The sequence below is a fragment of the Solenopsis invicta genome, chromosome 16, assembly GCF_016802725.1.
Source record: "Solenopsis invicta isolate M01_SB chromosome 16, UNIL_Sinv_3.0, whole genome shotgun sequence".
NCBI lineage: Eukaryota > Metazoa > Arthropoda > Insecta > Hymenoptera > Formicidae > Solenopsis > Solenopsis invicta.
The window spans coordinates 9851203-9874916 of NC_052679.1; the positions used below are offsets into that span (position 1 = coordinate 9851203).

The window sequence follows — 23714 nt, forward strand, 5'->3', positions numbered from 1 at the left end:
TTTAAAAGATACTTTAAAGTGACCTAAATAAAATTGAAAAAAAGAATTTGTTTTGGTCGAAAACATGGTAAATATGCCACTAATTTTAGAACATTTATTCTTAATTTTCTCGGAAACTTAACATGATAGGCCAATTTTATTGCCGGAATTATTTTTAATCAAAAATCCGACGGAAAACACTTCGTTTATTTAGATCTCAAAAAAGTATTGAACTGTATAATTTTGTCGGTTTGATTATGATTTCGATATTATCAAGTTTATAAAATTTTGATAGTTTATATATTTTATTCAACTAAAAAAAGAATTATGGAATCAGTTATTGGTTCCAGTTCCGGATTAATCCGGGTTTCTGCTTACAAGATAGGTAGCTGCTTACTTCAAAATGATTTGTAGGTTAAAGGTAAAGAGTATCAAAATCTCGTTATGCATATTTGAAAAGCACATTAACAGAGAAATATTTTGAGTCATGGCTAATTCTGATATTTATATTTTAATTAGCATTTTATTCTTGTATTGTATCGATGGTATCGAATGGTATACATATCGAAATTTATTAGCATACATCTTCGAATGTATCACATATGCATCAATTCTTTTGAAAACACATAAAAAGTACTTCTTTTATATTAACTTCTTGATTTTATAAATAATTATAACGAGGACAGAGAGGGTGCTGACTTGACAGCACTCTTTCTCAGCATTTCCACTTTAAACCGCTCGAACACAAAAATTGGAAGTATAACGCATAATTTACACATAAAAAGCACTTAATTTTGACGTAAATTTGATGATTCTTTTACGAGAAGGGAGAATGCTAGTTTAATAGATATTCTACTTTTTAATATTACTAAATACTACAAAATTGGAAACCTTTGAATAAATGCAAATTTAAAAAACATAAATTTTCAGAATATTCCCTCATCCATTTTTTGAAACTTAGGTTTTTTTATCATTGAAAACGAATCTGAAGAAATTTTTTAGCGATCGGACATGTTGAAGCTGTCATCTTAAGAATTATATGGGTTTTTTTATATTTTCTGAAATAATAATTATACAAAAATAGTATTTAAAAAAAATTACTTACAAAACAAATTTATGATATCATCTACAAAAAAGTTCCTATACATAATATTGATATTCAGTATTTTAGATACCTTATAAAAAAAAAAAAAATAAATAAACAAGCCATCACGTATGCAAATAAGCCCAGATAGCACATGGACGTCCAACGTTGGATATTGGGATGTCCATAGGATATCCGAATATGTTCCGACGGACGTCCATAGGATGCCTTATGAACGTCCGTCTTGCACAATTTCAGACATCCATTAAACATTCAAAAAAGGACCTAAAATGGATATAATTTTCAATACCTTTTCAAAAAAAATTATTTACAAATATTTATTTTAATACTGTAAAAAACAGTTTTCTTTCAGTGTGTTAAATAAAAAAAGATATTATTTAAAGTAACAAAAATTGGTAATTTTTCTCAAGAATTTTTTTTCGAAATTTTCAAGCGGCTACCCATCATCTAAGTCGTAACCTCGGCGAACGTTACTTGACTTGTAAGACTGTTGCAAACTGATGCTTGGTGATGATCTCAGAATATTTTGTGTTAATTTATGTATAGTATATCGAGTCAATATATGTCATTGAAAAGATGAAACATATAATTAAAGCATATTATTTATATAAACATATATAAAATTATATTTTTCTACGATTACGACTTGGATGGGTAATTGCTTGGAAATTTCCGGAAAAAATTTTTAAGAAAAATTCTAAAATTTTTTTAATTTAAAAAACATTTTTATTTTATTTAATGTTAAAAAAACTGTTTTTTACAGTACTAAAATAAATATTTTTTTCGTAAAAAAATTGTCAAGTCAGCGAAAGCAACAAGATGCTAGCAGACTTACAAGGAGATGTTACGAATTGTAAAACACGGAATCAGATAAACCTTAGTTTATTCGAAAGGGGGGATAGAGGGTATAAAAAGTAAGAGCGTTTAAGTGCATAGGCCTTTGTTTTAGAGAAATTTGCATGTGAAGTTTAATATTCCCCGCGCGGTACGTTAAATACTATTGCACAGTAGATTAAAGCGTGAAGCACGGTGGCTGAGGATACTAAGGCGCGCCTTTTATTTTGTCCTCAGCGGCCGCGTGAACAGAGGTGTTCAAAACCTCGCAGTGCCAATTCTTTTTTTCAATAATAGCTACATTTATCAATTATAATTAATTTTTATTATTCTTAGCAAGATATTAATCGTTATATACAGTCTGTTTGATAAGAGCGTGTGCGGCAAAACGGAAACTGTTAGAGGAGTGATTCGAACGCGATCAGATAGAGGGATACCTCCTCCAAGATGCTTTGAAAAGAAAATCTCAATTGTCGTTTGATCTTAGTCCCAAATGGACATATTTTACTATGAGTGTGGCGTACGCATTACGTTACGAAGCCGTATTTTTTTAGTTTGCATCCAAAAGGACTAAAAATGTCATATGGACCGGTTGCAAAATACATGAAAAAGTCAAAGACATTTGTAAGTAAGTATGTGAAACGCTATTCCGATGTAAAAAAACATTGATAACCTGCCAAATCGTGGTCCTGCTCAAGTAACGACGAAAAAGGAGGACAAAGTGATTTTATGGATATTAGAGAAGAATCCTAGTCTATTATTGCGTGGAGGGCAAACGATTTTGCGTAAAAAAGATCTAAATATGTCATGTTATACTATAAAAAGACGTTTACTGGCTCATGAAGTGAAATTTTGAAGCATTGAAGAAATTGCTAATGTCCAAAAAAACACGTCGAAAAAAGAATAACTTGGGCGAAAGACAATTTGGACCGCGATTGAGGCCAAGTAATTTTTACAAACAAAACTTCTGTTTGGGCAAATTTTTTAATCCATCAAGCACCAAGGGAAAAAGATTTCAACCGTTAAGCAGTTATTTCAATAGATTTGATTTATTTGGAAGTTTACCACAAGATTATGCCATAAAATTAGTCGAAAATTGCCTCGGAGATGCCAAGTAATTATTAATAATGGAGGCGACTAGAAAACTTATTAATAATAAATTATCCTAGTCTATATCATATAGTATATGTGTATTTTTTTAAATTCATTATTTCAAATAGTTCAAATTTTGCCGTATACGCTCTTGTCAAACAGGCTGTATTATTCATTATATGTAATAAAAATTCAGTATATGTAACAAAATGTAATAAACAGAAAGTTTGCATATTTATTCAAGTTTGTTTGTTTATTTTTATTCATTATACAATTCTGGCATTGCTGTACAATATTGTGGGTGAAAATTTACGTAAAAACATTGGAAACACAAATTGACTATACACCATGAATATTGTATAAAAGAATAACGTGTTTTACAAAAACATTTAATATTATGTAAGTTTACAGGAAAAAATAATTAATTCACTTTACTAAAAATTTCGCGTTTATGTACTAACTTTGACGCATACCAAGCAAATTGTAGCATATTTTTAAATTACGGCGCAGGTAATAAATATTGTGTTAATGATTGAATTCTGATTGTATCATATCGCGTATTCAATTTTGTTCTTTCTCCGCCAACAATAATATTAGGACAATGTAGGATAATGTAATATCAGAACAACAATGTCAGAATTGTATAATGAATAAAAATAAATAAATAAACTTGAATAAATGCAAACATTTTGATTATTACATTTTGTTAAATATAACGAATAATATATGTATAACGATTAATATCTTGCTAACAAGAGGAGAACCCGACAATAATCTCGCTGATTTTAATAAAATTTTATGAGTGTGTAGTGTTTACTCACACGTTTATTAGTAGTAAAGCCGTTTGTTGCACGACTTAGGCATTTTCGAGAAAATGACAATTAAATATTTCCAGCATCCTATAGTACCGTTACAAAACAACGATTCTCGAGCAAGCGACATGGCGTGAGGCATTAGGACGTTGATTGGTACGCTCGGGATCACAGGTTCGATCTCCGCGGATGCAATTTTGTCATCTTTTATCTTTGTTATATATAATTCTTAAACCGTTTTAAATTATTTAATATAAAATGTTATTTTTAAAAACTAACTACTTTAATATAAAATGTTATTTTTAAAAACTAAAAAATTTAAAACTGCTTTTTTAGTATTATGTTGTGCGGCTAACGCACGAGGCGAGCTTAAGCTCGCGGCCGCCAGGGATTTCGAGGTCCGGCGGAGAAGGTTTAGAATGAAGAAGTCCACTTGGCTTCAGATAATGAATATAATTGCACTCACAGTCGATTACAACGTAGTTACACGTAACTCTTAAACACACCGATCCTGTAAAATACGGAAACACATTTTTGGGTCTGGGAGACTTTTTCAACTTTGCGAAACTATAATTTTGATTACAATCAATATTTTTCTACGATTTTTTTTTAACAAAAGTTCAAAATCTCAGGAGTGTGACTGCATAATCGGCATTGCCGACAAATAATTTATTGTGAAGTTATAAAAACAAAACCATTAAGCAAAAATGAGAAATTGATCAAAAATCCACTTTTCCTTCAAAAAATCATATCTTTGCAACAACAAACGTTTAAGAACTTTCAAATACGGCGTTTTAAAACTAAAGAGTCACACTTTCAAAATAAAATTTGGCAAAGGTCATTTCTTTTAAAAAGTATAATTATGTAACATGGAGAACATGAGGTATTTTTGGCATCTAAAAATCCAGTTAAAAAAAAAAAAATCATATCTTTGCAATAAAAAACTTTAAAGAACTTACAATATGGCGTTTTAAAGCTAAAGATTCATACCTTCAAAAAAAAAATTATATTATTGCCATTTCTATTAAAAAATGTACTTATGTAACAAGGCGAATATGAGGAATTTTTTATTAAATCGTGTCTAAAATTGAAAATTGATGTGTTTCATGATATATGGAATATTCATGATTTTCGGAAAAACTCTTTTTTCTACAACATTTTATAGTATTCCAACTTTAGACAGAGTATATGCGAGTAACATTTGCAAATCGACCTGTTCGAACGTATTTTGTCCAGTTTTTTTTATTGTAAAATACTCACAAAAAAAGTTTCACTTACACACTATATGGGTCGCATTGACCCTAACAAAACTTTGCTGCCATGCCGTTCGAATTCTAGTTGACCAGAAAAGTTGATCAACTATATCAATTGAAAAAGGAGATTTCGAACTTTTTTACGTCTTGGTCCGAACTTCCTATCTTATTCCGTCTTCATATAGTAAGCGTTCAAAACTTCATATGGGATCTCTCAGACCCACTTACGTGTTTAAGGGTTAATGTAGCTGCGGATACGACGCGACGCACGGTTGCTCACACCACTTCACTGATTATTCTCCGCCGTTTGGTCGTTTGGGCGCTCCTTTTGTACAAGGGTGATTGCGCTAAGTCGTTGCTTGGCGCAATCGTTCGTCAACATTTTCGAGACACGATTAGTCCAAGTAGTTCACGGGTTTTTGGGATTTTGGACTCCGTGTTGCGAAAATGCTTTACATTCGTGGCATGATAACCTCATTTGGTTGTCATGCCTCGCGTATTTTTTAATTATAACATTTATGTGGCATGGTAACCTCATTCGTTGCCATGCCTTCCGTTATTGCTAGGCTATAACTATTAATTAAATTAAAATTTTTCATGAACACAAAAAATATATTTGCAATAAAAATTTACAATGACTGTTTTAAGAATGTCAAAATAAATGTTTCTATAAATCGTTATACATACAACAGTTTCTGAGTAAAACGGTTTTGTTATTGTTTTTTTTTTGTCTAGACCTTTTGTTAGCTTGTATACGAAACTCCTTGCTTAAAATTGCACAACAGTTATTGTAAACATATTTTGTGTTCTTATTTTTTAGGTCTTTTATTCTTGTGTTATATATTTTTGGTACTATAGGATGCTGAAAATATTTAATCATCATTTTCTTGAGAATGCCTAAGTTGTGCAACAAACGGCTTTACTACAATAAAGGTGTGAATGAATACTAAACAACCATAAAATATACAACCATAAAATTTTATTAAAATCGGCAAGATCATTGTCGGGTCCTCCACTTGTAAGAATAATAAAACTTAATTATAATTGATATATGTAGCTGTTATTGAAAAAAAAATTGGCATTGCAAGGTTTCGAACACCTCTCTTCACGCGATCGTCGAGGACAAAATAGAAAGCGCTTCTCAGCCACTATGCTTCACGCTTTAACTTACTGCGCAATAGTACTTAACGCACCACTCGGCAAATGCCAAACTTTACATGCAAATTTCTTTGAAACAAAGGCTCATGCACTCAAACGTTCTGACACTTTTTATACCCCCTTTTAAATAAACTAAGGCTTATATGATTCCATGTTTTATAATTTGTAGCATGTTTTTGTTAGAAAATTTTTAAAATAAGATGAACACTTTTAAAATGTCCAAATGTACTACTTTGTATACTTTGTATTTGCGACAAAAAACATTGCGCATGAAACATTATGCCTGCGCTTGTAGCCCCGAAATAGCCTCTAAGATTCTTGGGTCTGAAGTAATCTGTCTCCATTGGGCCAAGAAAAGGGCTAACCTACCGCCCACTATTACCTCTTCTCTGCTTAGTGCCTCCTTGACCTCGACTGGGGTTTGGCTCGGTATAACCGGCGACTGGTGCTCGCTTTTGATCTCTTTGTCGCCGTCCTTGTGCGAGACGCAGGGGCTCGGGCATTTCCCGATCTGTATGGAGCCACCTGTAATGGCTGTGACATTGGTTGTTGCACTCTCATACTTACCGCTAGCGGTGTCCTAACTATGTCCTTAGACGTCTTTTACATGAAAGCTGCTTTCTTAACCCGTTGTGGTTACACTGGGTCTAGATGACCCAAGGCCATATATAGTTATATATATATATATATATATATATATATATATATATATATAGTTTTTGACACAAAAAAAATTTCTTCACATTATTTTACTCCTTCAACATTGATTTGTGTCATTTCGTGATTTTCATTACAATTACCAACTTCAATCTTCAAAATATACTTTTTGAAAAGTTGGATATAATACTATTTTTTCCTTAAAAGTATACTACTTCTGGAGTAGAACCCGGGTAATAACTTTGATTTTACTCAAAAATTAGAATTTTCAGGAATTTTTTAGTACAAAATGGCATTTTTCAAAATTTTTTTTCCTCGTGTCGTTTCAATATTAAAAAATTTAATAAAGGATATATAAACGATTTGATTACGAAGAAGAAGTCTTAAACTTCATTTTCGTGAAGGATTTGAGTCGATTCATCAAAAGGAACGCAAATGGCAACTGTTTTTTTGCGTCGAGTCAACTGGACCCAGTGTAACCATTATGTTATTTTTTGGAAGTGTAACCACAACGGGTTAATCTGCTTGTTGAATGAGAAACCAAATAGAAGCTCATTGGATGGTATAGCATCCGCTGTGATCTTGGCAGTTAGGTTAAGCGCAGGTGTAATTTGCGCTTGTCTGACCCGAGAGAACCGGTGAAAAAGATCCACCAAAATCTTCGCCCCGTCATTGACCTTGGCGACAGCTACGCGAGCTTCGAGACTCAGAGAATCCTGGGTTGCCGGCCTGAAAAAATCCGAATCGCCCAAGACGCAGAGAGCTACCTGCTTGATCCTGATTTTTCCCCGCAAAATCGTCCTTTTTCACTACAGCATTACTCTTGGGGGCGACCCGACATTCCTGATTTAGTACAGAAGCTTTAAGGAAAGCCATGGGCTCTGGAGGGGAGTATTTCTTTACAATCTTGCGCTGATCGGTTGCCAAGTCCTTACGAGTCAGGGGGTCAATCATGTAATTTCACGTGAAATTTTTCACGTTTCACTTTTCATTTTTTCATTTTTCACTCATAGAGAGTTCACGTGAATCTTTTCACGCACAGTGATTATGTATGGATAATGCGCGGAAGTTTAGGTTGCGTTCCGAAATTCACCTTTAGAGGCTCGAATCTGTCATCGCAACTATCAAGCAGTCGTGAAAAAGGTTTCTATAGTATAACTTTTACTGTTTTTATAGTATAACTTTTACTGTAAAAATTTAATTATATAAAAAAAGAAATTGTAAAAAAATATATTCATAAATAAATAGCAATATTTTTTAGTTATATTGCACAAACTTAATTTACAAATATAATATATATTACATTTATTTTTGATGATCCATATATTGTAACAACTATTTTATTATGTAGTAATCTAATTCTAAAAATTACATTGTAATTTAATACAAACATTGTTTTTCAAAATTAACTTTAATTAAGTTTTATATTTATGCAAATTTTAAAGTAAATTAATTTCATTAGTCATTAAATTTATCTTTGTTTAATTAAAAAATATTGAATAATTTAGAATACGGACCTTTATCAAAACTGAATTTTTCGCTCACACATGTATTTTCCAAATTTATAAGTTATAAACACTTACATGATTGATTAATATTCTATTTCACAAGACACACTTTTCTTATATCATTGTGTATCAAAATACGTTAAAGTATATTTTTATCTAAATTTGCATTTGATGAAGCCTCATTCTATATAATTATCAAAATATCAACTTGTCAAATATAAATATCAAACCTAATTATATCACAAAAGCATTATTTTTATTTACGTACATATGTACATTAGCTTATCTTGTTAACGCAATGCAATACCAAAAAGGTTAACCCCTTTAATAATACCTCTTCAAACTGTTACCACATTGTTACCACACTTTTATTTCAATTTCGAAATACATACAATTTATTAATTCCCTAAATTTTTACTTTTTTGCTATTACGGCTGATGGCGAAAAAGTTCATATTTCCGCTCATGAGTGAGTTACATGATCCCGTGGAATCGTACATGATCGTGCAGTTCACGTGAAACTTTTCACTTTTCACGTTTCCGCCCTAGGAAAAATGTTACACGATCGACCCCCAGGTCTCACTACGTCTGGATCACAATGTCCTCTCAGGGTGAAAACTCCTCATTCTCACAATCTCCAAACAGTTGCCTGACAAGAGAGCCAGTATCGTCATCAGCTACGTCCGCTATAGGCGGTGGTGAACTATTTTCCAGAGAGACAGTAAGCTATGCAGGGAGTGTTTCCACCTCACCTGCCTCACTTATCACTGAAAAACGTAATGAACCGTCTGTAATTATGAGGGGGAAAAAAGGCTGTGTCGTCAGACCATCTGTATTTTGCAAATACAGATCCAACAGTATTCATACATACCTGAAGGGTCCGCTGATCCCATCTCGGGAGTCAATAGATCCGGATCCGAGTAGGGTCTTGTAACCGAGACCTCCTCCGTCTCGATGCGTGACCCTTGGCTTGTCTGCGTAATCGCAGAGCCGAACCTAACCTGCAGGGAGGGACATCGAAGTCTCCTAACCTCACTCTGGGAGAGAATGTCAATTAATCGTGACATTTTTCTCTCCAAACCCGCAATTCGATCCGAGGATAAAGACCTCCTTCTTTTTCTAGATTTATGAGATAATTTTCCCATACCTAAAAAGTCTAAATTAAATGAATCAAGCAAAATGAAGAAAACGATGGAAAGACCCGTGTCAAAGATTCGCACAACAGGAAAACAATGAAAGTGCAACCGGGGCGCACCCGAGTGCAGGCGGGTGACGCTCCTTTCCTGGGGATAAAAAACTTAAGTTGTTAGGGTCGACAAATAATGCCGTTAACGGACGCGAGTTTAGAATTGCTTCTATTTGGGTGACTAACGTAGAATCTTCCTCGAACGTCATCGGAACGTCTGCTGCAACCTTGTAAAAATGAGTTTTAAATGACCTTATCGCTCGCTCCCAAAGCCCCCCTCCTATGAACCGCTTAAAGACGTTAAGGAAGGCGTCCGTTGTTAAATTGGCGACTTCTAAATGTACGGCTTTAACAGCCATACAAATGAATACTACCACGTAAGCTTTTGTCTTTTTTGCTCCTCTTCGTTTGCCTTTACGTATGTAAATGGGGCCGCATAAGTTGATTCCTGTATTTAAAAAAGGTCTGGATGGAACTACCCTATTACTTGGTACATTCCTTATGACTTGTTCCGATTTATGTGGCTTAAACTTGAAACACTTGATGCATTTGTAAATCAAACGGTTGACCAGGCCGCGTGTCTAAAGTGGCCAATAAGTTTACCGTATTGCAGCCAATGTGGCCTCTGCACCGGCATGAAAATGCCTTTCGTGCTCATGGTGTATCACCAATTCGGACAACCTCGATTGAGCTGGCAACACGAGGAGATACTTAGTATCGTTTTCCAAGACCGAGTGATGCAGCCTTCTCCTCACGTGTAACAACCCATTGTTATCAAGCCACGGATTTAAATGTTTCAATTTACTATTACTAAATATTGTTTTGTTATGTTTCAATGACTCTATTTCCAATCGAAAAGCCGAGAGCTGCTCCAATTTTACAATATATTGCCTTTCACGCTTTAATTCTTCCACCGTCAGTGGATTTTTTTGAATTTATCGTCTTTTTCTTGCAACGATCGACAAATCTCAAGCACGTAGCGGCAACCCGCAACAATTTCCGGAGAGTTAAGTATCGGTTGATTAAATTGTCTTTTGATTCTCAATCCATGGCCACCATGATGATCGGTAGCTCTGGAAATGGCTGACTGTCAATATGATCCTCTTCCACTTCCTTTGATACTGAATAGTGCGTTAGCGTTGGCTGTTTCATCCAATCAGGCTCGTTCCACCATAGCTGAGTTTCTCGTAATTTGGAGCGATTCCTCTCGATACCAAGTCGGCTGAATTTTCCTTCGTGTTGACATGGCGCCAATTTTCCATCTTCGTAAACTCTTGTATCTCTCCTACTCGGTGAGCTATAAAAACCGTTAGCTTCTTTGTAGACTGAAGCCAGTGGAAGATGATAGATAAATTTGTCCAATAGTAGACGTTAGATACTTTGGTAACTAGCAATGCCTTGATTTTACATATTAATTTAGTTAATAATTGAGCGCCACACAACTCTAGTTTGGGAATTGACATTGTTTTGATTGGTGCCACTCGAGATTTAGCACACAACAAATTGACTTTAACTGATTTATTTTTGGCAATACTTTTGACATAGATGCAGGCGACGTAAGCTCGCTCACTGGCATCACAGAAACTGTGCAATTGTATTTTCGCATCTGGTTCATCCATGACGACCTGTCGCTGAATGCAGAAGCCGTTTAAATCCTGCATCTCTCCTCCACGTAATCGGTCCATTTTGTGAATATCTCCGATGGCAGGGACTCGTCCCATTCTACTTGCAGTTTCCACAGTTCTTGAATTAAGAGTTTTGCGGTTATTATTACTGGGGTTAACAACCCAAGTGGGTCAAATATTTGCGCTATATTTGACATTATAGTTTTTTTAGTGGTGATTTGCGGACACGATAATCCAATTGTATATTGCAACAAATCTTTGGAATGGTTCCACTTAATTCCTAGCGTTTTCGACGTGCCGTCCTTATCCAATTTTATAAGAGCAGCTTCCGTTTGTGGCCCTGGTAGATATTGCAGTAATTCTTTGCTATTGGGCGCCCATTTTTGCAATACAAAGCCGCCTTTTAACAACAATGCAGTTACTTGATTTTGGATTTTCCTCGCCTCTGCAATTGAATCTGTGCCTGTTAGGAGATCGTCCATGTAAAAATTTTTTTGTGTTATTGTCGCCCCGACAGGAAATTGGCTTTTTTTTAATTCGGCCAGCTTGTGATCGTTTCTCCAGACTATTCTTTGCAACAAAGTTTGATTTTCATCGATGAGGACTTGTCTGTACATCTTTTCTATGTCCGATGTAATCACGTACCGAAAATTCCTGAAACTTGTTAGTATGGAAAATAAATCCTCTTGCAGTACCGCTCCCTTCACCAAAGCGTCGTTCAACGAGACACCGCTAGTTAATTTGTTGGATGCGTCGAACACCACTCTTATCTTTGTAGTGGTACTTGATTCTCTTAGCACGCAGTGATGCGGTAGGTAATATTGTGATTGAACGTCCAACTTGGCTGAACTTTCCAATATTTCTTGCATGTGCTCCAGATTTAAATATTTTTGTATGAATTTGGAGTATTCACGCTTTAGCTTTGGTTGCTTAAGAAGCCTCTCTAATTTAAGAAATTTTTGAGTGGCTGATTCTTTTGAGTCGCCGATTTAACGGAGTTGCTCTTCGTTTACAGGTAGATGCACTATGAAGCGTCTTTCTGAATTACGTTTATAAGTGCGTTTAAAATGTGCTCCGCATTTACGCTCCTGTGACAAACGAGTATTTTGTCTTTTGCACTGCTCTACTTGCCAAAATTGCGAGATCTCAGAGCTTAACCATTCATTAATTGATACGTGACAAAGTGTCTTATGGCTGAGCTGTTCTGTCATTAACTTGCCCGACACTATCTTGCCGAAGAGAGTTTTTTGCCAGTTTGGTTGCTCTTTTGAAGCTTTGATTTGATCGACGCACATTACGTCAAAGAATATCTTTGCGTCTAAGAGTAGATCCACTTCTGCGGGCTTGTGGAACTCTGAATCTGCTAACGCGATACCTTCTGGGATTTTTAGATCACTTGAGTTAATTTATTCGAATGGTATGGGTGGAGTGATGCTGTCCATGACTAAGAATTCAAGATTTATCTTGAAGTTGTTGATTCTTGATTGAACTGTCATTTTAACTGTAATGGTTTGCGAAGCTACTGCTCCGATTCCAAATACCGGACTCTTCGTGGAGATTTGCTTGAAGGTCAACCTTTTGGCACACTTACTAGTTATGAAACAGGATTGCACGCTACTATCTAATAGAGCCCTGCATAAAACTTCCTTGTTCTCATTGTTAATTACTTTGACGATAGCCGTGGCAAGTAGTACCTCCTTGTTTTGTTCCACTTTTGCGCTGCTTATGCTTGTAACCATCGCTTTTTTCTGTTCTGCGGTGGTTACTTCCTTTGTTTTGTTTTCTCTGTCTTCTGGGAACACTTGCTTCATGTGCAGCAAAGTATTGTGTCGCTTGTTGCATTTGCGGCACGGGCCGAAGCGGCACTGCTTAGCTTGATGAGCCGATGCTTTTAAGCAGTTTAGGCACAGCTTGCGTGCTCTCGCTTCATTTATTCTCTTGCTTATTTTGAGCTATAAATAGCTTTTGCATTTATATATTGAATGATCGACTTTCTCGCAATAGGCGCATTTGTAGGCAGCTGTTACTAGATTCGCTGCGGTGTTTTTGGCTTAACTGCTTTTGTTTTGCCTTGATTCTGACGCCTGTGGACAGATCCTTTTAAGGCTTTACAATGCTGTGCTAGAAAATCTGTTGAGTGTCGGGACTTTGCCTTTGGTTATCGTGATCTCCCAGGCTCGGCTAGCTTTTGGTGTAAACGACTCGTTATCAGATGGATGATTAAATCATTCCACTGGTTAGGTGGGTCTTCCTAATGCTTTTAGTGCGGGCAGATGTTTTAGGAAGCTATCTAAGACGGCGCAGTACTACGTGATCTTCTTTCATCATAACTGTTACCTCAAACATTGACTTGATGTGCTTTTGTATGATCATGCTGTTATTGTCATATCTCTCCTTCAGCATATCCCATGCTTCGACATAATTTTTCTCGGATACTTTGAGTGAACCTATCACATCCCGAGCTTCACCTTTTAATAATGCTATTAGATATTGCATCTTCTGAGTGTTGGGAAGCGCTGCATTTTGGTTGATCATGCTATTAAACATGTTGCGGAAGGGAATCCACTCATCCAATATACCCAAAAAGATGGCTAAATTAACGCGTGGCAACTTTAAATGATCGTTGCCAACGCTACCACATGTTGCCGGCGTTTCTTCCCTTACCTGACGGGGAATATGACTTAAATTCGTTCCTAGAAGCATATTTAGTTTGTTTTTAATTAAAAATTCGAGTTCTGAGGTGATTGCAAAATACTTCTCTTCAAAGGATGCTGTTTCTTTGTTGTAACGCATTACATCTTCAGGGCTCGTTTCTATCTCCTCTATCGCTATCTGGAAAACATCCCAGGTTTCTAAACTTGTGCAGTCTTTGACGCAACTCAATCAGAGAAGTATTTTGCACCTCTATGCTCTCCAGATATGTGGCGGTCCTTGGGCATTGGCTTTTAATTTACGATTGTTTTGGTTTTAAAGACTTTAATGGAGCGGATCTACTCCCGCTTTCCCCGCTACCCGTATCAGTCATGATGAACGGTACTCACTTTACTGGGGTGCGCATGATTAGATACCGCACGATTGAACACCACCACTCATAGCGGCCGATACTTAAAGTTTTTCCGTTGGTTTGGTTAAATAATTCAAAATGATTGCTTAGTGTCCAATCGTGCTGTGTCCAAAACAGTGTCACTCTACTTTACTTACGGACCCCGAGGTTTATATGTGACTAGCACGATCCAGCTTATTTCAGAACGCGAACTTCGGATGTGCTTAGCCGATCTAATTTGTTTTCAGAACGAGAGGTTTGTTTGCGTGTAACGCTAACTTGTTTTCGGAACGCTAGGTTCGGTTGCGAGGAGCGCGATTTTACTTGTTTTTCTAAACGCGAGGTTTGGTTGCAAGGAGCGCTAACTTGTTTTCGGAACGCAAGGTTTGGTTGTGCGGAGCGCAATCTTGCTTGCTTTTTGAAACGCCAGATTTGGTTGCTCTTTCAAGACGTGACGTCACGCCTTCTTCTTCTTGCGTATTATGAACCACACCGTGAATCAAAATGGCGGACTAAGCTCTACGATAATGAATCTTGCCAATTTTGCTACTTATTAAACATGCGTAAATGGGCTGCGTTTACCGGATACTTTGCTTGCTTACCGGTCAACAGCCTGGATACGACACCGTGCTTTTGTTAGTCTTCCCTGTTGCTTCCAGCTCTCTCGATGGCTCTGCTTTTCGACCGATGCTATCCGGCTCGAAGGACCACGATGTTAGTGCTTTTTTTTGTTAGAACTGGTGCTTGGCACGTGTTTTCTTTGTTTGCACTATTAGATGCGGTTTGACTCGGCTATGCCGTTAAGTAGACTGTATGAAATTATAAAATTGTAGACTAGATGCAACGGTTTTAATGTCTCCTTTTATAAGTAGGACTAACTCGACGGACGGACTTGACGAAAAATAGCTCAAACGCCGACGACTTTTTGATTGTTACAAAATGTTGCTAGAGACGCACGCGCTGCAAAGCGTAACTACTAAGCAATTCTTTCTAATTGGATAAGTGGCTGAGAAAGCATGCTTTCAATTAAACTATCTTAACAATATTTATGGTTTGTAAAGTAGAAAATTTATGTAATTAAAACTGAAAATATTTTTATTAAGGAAGCAATTAATGTCGGATATTTTATAGTCGGATAGTGCATAAGCGATGATTTCTTTATCAAATTTTTGAATAGCTAAAGTACTGAATATACATATATTATATATAGGATCTTTTTCGTAGACAATATCACAAGCTATATTTTTCACACTTTTTTTGTATAATCACTATTTCAGAAAGTAAAAAACACTCATATAATTCTTAACGGTTTAAATATGTTTGACCGCCAAAAAATTCTTTCAAATTTATTTTTAGCGATGAAAAATTATACTTAAAATTTCAAAAAATCGGTGAGGGAGTTGATAATGAGTCTAAAACTCATTATCAAGTTACCAAACGTAATATCTCAATAAACTTCTTCAATTCTTAAAACACTTTTTATATTTGTATTTTTTTATTTAATTGATATTACGTATGCCTGGATTTAATTTTCAATTTCTCACATTTTGTGTTCAGATATTGCATCATAATGATACGTTCAGATGAACAGAATAAAAATTAGAATAAAAATTAATCTATGTAATAAAATGTTTAAAAATATGATTACCTTATATACAATTGGCGTTTGCAGCATTGTTACTTTTGATTGTAATTTACTTTAATTCAAAATTATATTTTAAACGATAATACGAGGTGTGTTCAAAAAGTATCGCGAATTTTGAATTTTCGCGGGTTACGTATATTCGAATTTCGATCTTTTTGTGGCGTTATGTTGGTACTCATGTCTCTCACTTATGCCGACAAGCTCGGCCATTTTGAATGTTCACTTAATTGTTGACAGCTGCTTTGCTTGCACGTGTTTTGGATCGTCTTCGATTTTTACCTATTCAAAAAAATGGATCAAAGAACCTGTATCAAATTTTGTGTGAAAAACGAAATTAAGTGCGCGGATGCATTCCGAATGTTGACTGTGGCATACGGAGAAGCTACCTTGGACCGAAGCAACGTTTATCGGTGGTACAAAATGTTCTCAGAAGGCCGAGAAGATGTGAACGACGAAGAGCGTGCCGGACGCCCGAGCACTTCAACAACAGACGAAAAAATTAATGAAGTGGAGAAAATGATATTGGCCAATCGTCGAATCACCGTTAAAGAAGTTGCTGAGGACCTAAACATATCGATTGGCTCGTGCCATTCGATTTTTATCAATGATTTGGGCATGAGACGGGTCGCCGCGAAATTCGTACCAAAATTGCTCAATTGCGACCAAAAACAGCATCGCATGAACATTGCTAATGAGTTGGACTCTGTCCGCGACGACCCAAATTTGCTCCAGAGGGTCATAACTGGTGAAGAATCGTGGGTTTATGGTTATGACGTGGAAACCAAAGCTCAATCATCTCAATGGAAGCTGCCGCACGAACCAAGACCGAAAAAAGCGCGCCAAGTTCGGTCGAATGTGAAAGTTTTGCTGACAGTTTTCTTCGATTGCAGGGGCGTGGTGCATCATGAGTTCTTGCCACAGGGTAGAACGGTCAATAAGGAATATTACCTGGAAGTTATGCGCAATTTGCGCGAAGCAATCCGCCAGAAACGCCCGGATTTGTGGAAGAACAAAAATTGGCTTTTGCACCACGATAACGCCCCTGCTCACACATCGTTGCTTGTGCGCGACTTTTTGGCCAAAAACAACACACTAATGATGCCGCAGCCACCGTATTCCCCAGATCTGGCCCCCTGTGACTTTTTCTTGTTCCCTAAACTGAAGAGGCCCATGAAAGGACGACGTTACGCTACGCTTGACGAGATAAAGACGGCATCGAAGGAGGAGCTGAACAAGATAAAAAAAAATGATTTTTTGAAGTGCTTCGAAGATTGGAAAAACCGTTGGCACAAGTGTATAATATCTCATGGGGATTACTTTGAAGGGGACAAAATAGATATTCATGAATAAATAAATAATTTTTGAAAAAACACAAAATTCGCGATACTTTTTGAACACACCTCGTATATCTGTCTAAACGTGTCTTACGATTGATAGTGTTTTTTTCATTTTGCCAGTCAACTTTCGAATACATAGCACGAAGCACTTAACTGTTTCTATTACTGTTTAAATTTATGGATGTCATTTATTTTATATTTATGTATCAGCTAATTATTTTTTTTTTTTGTAGATGATGAAGGTGGTTGCGTAAAACCACTGTCTTCAAAAATTAGGAAATCGTCACAGTCGGACCTGTACATGAGACTGGGTCTGCTATTGGGGTCTAATCGAGCAAACGCGAGTGTAGAATCAAGCGCATATTCAAGAGCTTCAATACAAGGGCATGATAGTTCCGTGGCATCTTTCAGCAGCTTAACCAACTTTGACACGCAAACACTTGCATCAACAAATACAAGCCCAGTGTCGACATTAACAGGCACATCGAGTGAAGCGGAAGCCGCGGCGGCACTACGATGTCCCGTTAAGCCGAAGATCAAAGCCAAGGAAAAGACTAAATTTAGAGACTGCAACAGTGTTGGCAGCTTGGCATCCATCTCTACATCGTTATCCGCATCCACATCTACCTCCATGTCTATGTCCATATCAGTATCAGGCCTCTCAAACAGTAGCTCCAGTCCGTTTGTATCCAGAAAACATTCCGTCAATGCCACACAAGTAAGTCAAACTGACGAGCTTGGTCAGCTGAAGAACAAACGATCCTTCACTCGGAGATCAGCAAAAGCTGGCAACGTTAAAGGTCCAGTAGATACAAAACGTTAATATTCCTTTTTTATACTGGAATCTAAATATTAAACAAACTCAGATACATAACATAATGATCCATATATATTTGTTTATTTTAGTTCGTTTTATTCAGCGTCATATGACACAATTAAACCTGAAGCCATTATTTTTCGAAGTGCCGTTACTAGAAGAAGACCCACTTTTCGCAGGACGACAGTGGTTATTACATGAATTAGAATGTGTGATCAATAGCTCCAGTCCTGGTATTTTAATTTCCGGATCACCAGGCACGGGAAAAACTGCACTTGTTTTGCAATTGGTCGAACACAGTTGTTTCGGAAGAAGAAGAAAGCACTCAACTGCTGCGGAAATGAGCGAAGAATGCAATGAGAGAGAAAAACAAAATACTAACGTGATTCTGCAAACCAACATTAGACATACTAACGAAAAGGTAAAATTATTAGTATTTATTGTAATGTCTTTTCCTAATTTTATATAAAAAAGTGTAAATTAGTTGTGTCAAATTATAGGTTCGCGAATTAGCATCACACGTTGTTGCGTATCATTTTTGTCAAGCTGACAATAACAGTACCTGCTTAGTCCCAGACTTAATTCACTCGTTAGCAGCACAACTCTGCCAAGCTCCTCAATTGATCTCATATAGGGAATACCTCTTGTCCGAGCTTCATCTTCAAGGCTCACTGTCGCAAAGGGAATGTACTGTTGATCCAGATCTTGCGCTCTTGAGAGGTATTATCGAACCGCTTTTGACTTTGAAGAAAGCTAATAAACTGCCAGCTTCAAATATGGTACGTAAATAAAAAAAGTTTGTACATTACATCATCTTGTGATTATAATTATTTTTTTATTGGTGAAGCGCTCGATAAGTGATATACTACGTCGTAGATGTTACAACACATATGTCTGTTTTAAGGTAATATTGATCGACGCCATTTGCGAGGCAGAGTATCACAGACCGGACAGAGGAGATACTATAGCTTCTTTTCTAACGAGGCATGCATCTAACATTCCTAGTTGGTTAAAAATCATTTGCACCGTTAGAACGCAGTTGCTGGATTGCGCGAAACAACTACCATACATAAGGATCTCATTAGACAAAACCACAAATGATGTAATCGGTAACAGCATCGCCAAAGATTTATCTGATTACATCGGTTATAGATTAGCGCAAAGTTCTTCCATCCAATCAAATGTGACTGCATCGGTAAATGGTAAAGCAGAATCATCGTGCAACGCGAATCAGACTAAATTCTCTTCCCATTTGCTCGCACTAGCAAGAGGTAGTTTCCTCTTCGCTAAGTTGACACTTGATCTTATTGAAAGTGGACATTTAGTTGCTAAATCTGCGAGTTACAAGGTACACACAATCATTTTCCTATATATTCCGATGAGAACAGGTACGTGGATTCCACGTTTTATCCACGTGTATTATGTAAAATTTGTGGGCAGGACTTTATCGACTTGATATCCACATGAATTCTACGTGGACACTTCTACGTAGATTTTAATACATTTCATCCACGTAGAATTACTGACGAAATTTGACGGAGATTAAGATAGGTAACAGCAATGTGGATTTCATGAGAATAAATTCACATTGACTTATCCTGTATAATTCACTTTGAATTATTGGTTCAATTTAAAGGAGATGAGAATAGTATACAGCAACATAGAATTCACGTGAGTAATTTCTTCATTTTAATTTTAAAGTCCAAGATTTTTTTCTTGAACACAGTATTGTTGAGAAACATAAATATTATCGATAAACAAAATGGATTTCTGAATAAAGAAACCTCGATCTACATCCCAATGAGCAGACAATATTTTTTAAAAGTTTTTAATTGTTTTCTTAATTTTTAATTGTTTTCTAAAATTTTTTTATATTTAATTTGATTATTGTATTTTATTGGCATATATATTCTGGTTGCATTCTTCTTTAAACAAATAATAGAAAAGTTATTCCATATATTATTTTGCATTTTGTAAATCAGTTTAAAAAACTCTAATTATATATATATTTATATAAATGATATTGTTTAATTATACATGGTTCATCTTTCCGATAACATTCACCTAATCTATCAATTATATATACATATTAGCATAAAGTGTCCACTGGTCATCACGAGGGATCGAATTCGCAGTAATCTTGGAAGTCAAGCAGCGTTGAGCGCGGTCACAACTTAGATAGGTGGCCGCTCGGGAATTTTCTCTCGAAAATTCCCGAATTTTTTTTGTGAAAAATATTTTTTTAAATGTTACAAAAATATTGTTTTGCTCATTAAAATTATGTGGTATAATAATATTATATTTATACGAATATTTCGAAGAAATTCATAAAAGAATTCGAAACATCGATTAGATTTCGACGTGGATTTTAGTTTTCGACGTGGATTTACGTTTTTGAGTGGACCATCCACTCGATTGGTTATGTAGATTCCACTTGGATGATCCACGTGAAAAGATCATGGATTCCACGTACCTGTTCTCATGGTATGAGAACGAAATATCTTAACCTTAAGCATATTATTATATAATTATACAACACCACAAAAAAATTTTCGAAAATTTATTTGGACCTAGGATTGTCATGTGTAGAGCGTCGGACTCGTTATTATCAAGTCGCGAGTTCAATCTCGCATATAAGAATTTTTAATTCGTATATTTTAGTATGACTTATATGGAGAGGCACCATGAACTATAGTCTAAAGCCCATTCTACATAAGTTGCAAATCCTCTGTCGCCAGTTGCAAAGAATGGCAACTAGCGCTATTTCCGGTGGCAACAGACAGTCGCGGCTGCCAGGCAAGAGTTGCTCAACTTTTAACTTCTTGGCGATAGCAACTGATGATCGCACTATGTTAACTTAAAGTTGTCAAATTTAGAAAAAGCATGGCAAATGAAATTACGATATATTCTAGTCTAGAGTGCAATTTTTGGTGATATTTTAATAACTTACACGCATTTTAATTTGTTTCATTAACTTGAATTCACAGAATTATGAGTGGGATGTGCTTAAAGACATTGAAAGCAATTGGCATTCAATTTCAAATGTGGATTAGACGTTGAAATGATTTACAACTTGTGACTGACAACTAGCCACTCTGCGATTTGCAACTACACGTTGCAACTTATTATAGACCAGCCTTAAATACCATAGGCGATAATGAGGACCACCCCTTTTTGATAATAAAAATACTTGAGCCAGAGTAGGTATGTTGAGTGTTTTGAATTGCTGAATCCGAATCGGAACTCTGTTTTGTTTTATCACTCTTTTATTTTTCAGAAATAGCAGAATCAATATGACGTATTATATAGCATATATTTTACTGTGTTTCCAAAAATCTGTAATAACTACACATATACTTACACATAAACGCGCGCACACGCACACACACGAGACGAGGGGGTGAAAAGGGATAGGCCCATCCCTTCTCGCAACTACCCCGTCGCCAGATAAGTTGTAAAGCGAGGTCTCTCTACCGACAGAGAGAATGTGCGCGCGCGTGCGCGCGTGCGTGCGTGCGTGCGTGCGTGACACTCAGTCAAAAGAGAAAGCATGATATAACGTCATGATATATAAAAATGCAAAGCGCTATGCAAGCGGTATACGGGATATCACGGTATTTGGTTGCGCACTGTTTTAATTTTTAATTGCATAAAGAAATTTACTCGGTTACAAAGATTTGTTTAAAAAATAATGTAAATGGAATTACAATTCTCAGTAATAAATTAAATTTATGTTATTACGGCAATATAGCTTTATTTCATGGGGCCATTACTGTATGTCGAGAAATAATTTTAATTAATTAATGAAACTCGTAAATCTCTTTAAACAATTATTTTTCAAAATAATCTGTATTACAAAATAATTTTAATTTGATAAATTTATAGAAATGGTAACATTATCTGGCAAGCTAGTTTATAATACTTTGTAATTGGCGTAAAACAATACTCTGAGAGTGAACCCTGACCCGTACAGAAAAGTAATATTGCCAAAAAAATTACACAAATATCACACACAAAATCTACCATTTTCTGTGATCCTTAGATTGACAGTAATATGATTATTGCCGTATTACTGCCAATTTAAAGAAATCACAGAAAATAGCAGATTCTCTGTGTGATTTTTTATGTGTAATTTTTTCGGCAGTATTACTTTTTCATAAGGGTTAGGGTTCACTCTCAAAGTATTGTTTTACGCCAATTATAAAGTAAACTGGCTTATTAGATAATATTAACATTTCTATAAATTTATTGAATTAAAATCATTTTCTATTACAGATTATTTTAAAAAGTAATTGTTTAAAGAGATTTACGAGTTTCATTAATTAATTAAAATTATGTCTCAACATACAGTAATAGTTCCATGAATTAGAACTATATTGCTGTGATGACATAATTTTAATTTATTACTGAGAATCATAATTCTATTTACATTATTTTTTAAACAAATCTTTGTATCCAAGTGAATTTTTTTATGCAATTAAAAATTAAAACAATACGTGACCAAACACCGTGTTATCCCGTATACCGCTCGCATAGCGCACCGCATTTCTCCATAACATGACGTTGTATCATGATTTCTCTTTCAACCGAGTGTCAAGCGAGGAGAATGCACGATTGAAGCGCGCTCCACCACCTTCTGCCCGCTTCCCGGTCTTCTCCGCACTTCCAAGAGACACGTACGTGCGTGGCTTCGCGCATGTGTGACAGCCGAGCGCCAACGCGCTGCCCGGTAGAGAATGGTGCTTCTCTCTCCTTACGCCTTACCGTGCCGCCACATGCGACTGCCAACGCTTGGCGACTGATGAGCGGTCCCCGCGTGCGGTGGGCAGAGAAAATATGCATTTATTTGCCAAATTTTACTAATTTTTATTTCGGTAACTATTGCAAATTTAGAAAAATGGTAAAGGATTTTTCTTCTTAATATAACTTGCTTTATCAACCTACGAGAGCATAAACGATTGTTTTTTGACACCCTGTATATTACCCCTGTAACAATTTCTGCAACTGCAAAGGTTGGTAACAGATTTTGTTCGGCATATACATGGTCCGCATACATTGGTACAGTTAGCAAATTTTTGTACCAAATGTACTACAATATTGTTGGCAGAGTATATAACAAATTGGCGGTGAAAAACAAGCAAATCTGTTAAAAGTTTTGACGACAAATTTATAACAAATATTAAACAAGTTTACTATTGCAAAAATGTTAGCAATTATCACGCAAGAATGCAACATTATCCCTTTGTCAAAATACACGACAGATTGGAAGTTGATAGAAGACAGATCTGTTGTATATATGATTGATAAATTGTTGGCAGATAATAAGCAAGCTTGCTATTACGAAAATGTCAACATTTATCAGGCAAGAATGCAACATTAGTTGAGTTCCCTAAAGCGCATATGCCCATGACGTAATCCTTGTTGATCACCAAAAATAAAACAAGAATAAACTGTTACATTATGCACATCATGCGCTCTCTTTACGGAATTCGGCCATTATCTTTTTCTCAAAATAATCATGCAACAAAATAATCATGCATTGTATCAATTATAACAATTAAGAAAGCGCCTTCTTTCTTCAGTAATTTTTCCCGGTGAATCAATTGGTGTAATCAGTTTTCCTCTACAGTTATTTTTAACAATTTGTCTATAATAATTAATTGC

The 23714-nt window shown here is 35.9% G+C and overlaps 1 protein-coding gene across 14 annotated transcripts in view; it reads left to right on the top strand.

Moving 5' to 3' along the window:
* The window catches only part of LOC105193606 (protein TANC2), a 160432-nt gene that overhangs the window by 119426 nt on the left and 17292 nt on the right, over nucleotides 1–23714 (top strand). For 12 of the 14 annotated variants that reach the window (XM_039458190.1, XM_039458177.1, XM_039458187.1 and 9 more), the window contains 4 exons: nucleotides 17467–18051; nucleotides 18140–18471; nucleotides 18551–18829; nucleotides 18955–19398. In XM_039458190.1, coding sequence (XP_039314124.1) covers nucleotides 17467–18051; nucleotides 18140–18471; nucleotides 18551–18829; nucleotides 18955–19398 — 1640 coding nt within the window. The remainder of the gene's footprint in view (nucleotides 1–17466; nucleotides 18052–18139; nucleotides 18472–18550; nucleotides 18830–18954; nucleotides 19399–23714) is intronic. The other 2 variants (XM_039458189.1, XM_039458182.1) reach the window with 2 other exon arrangements.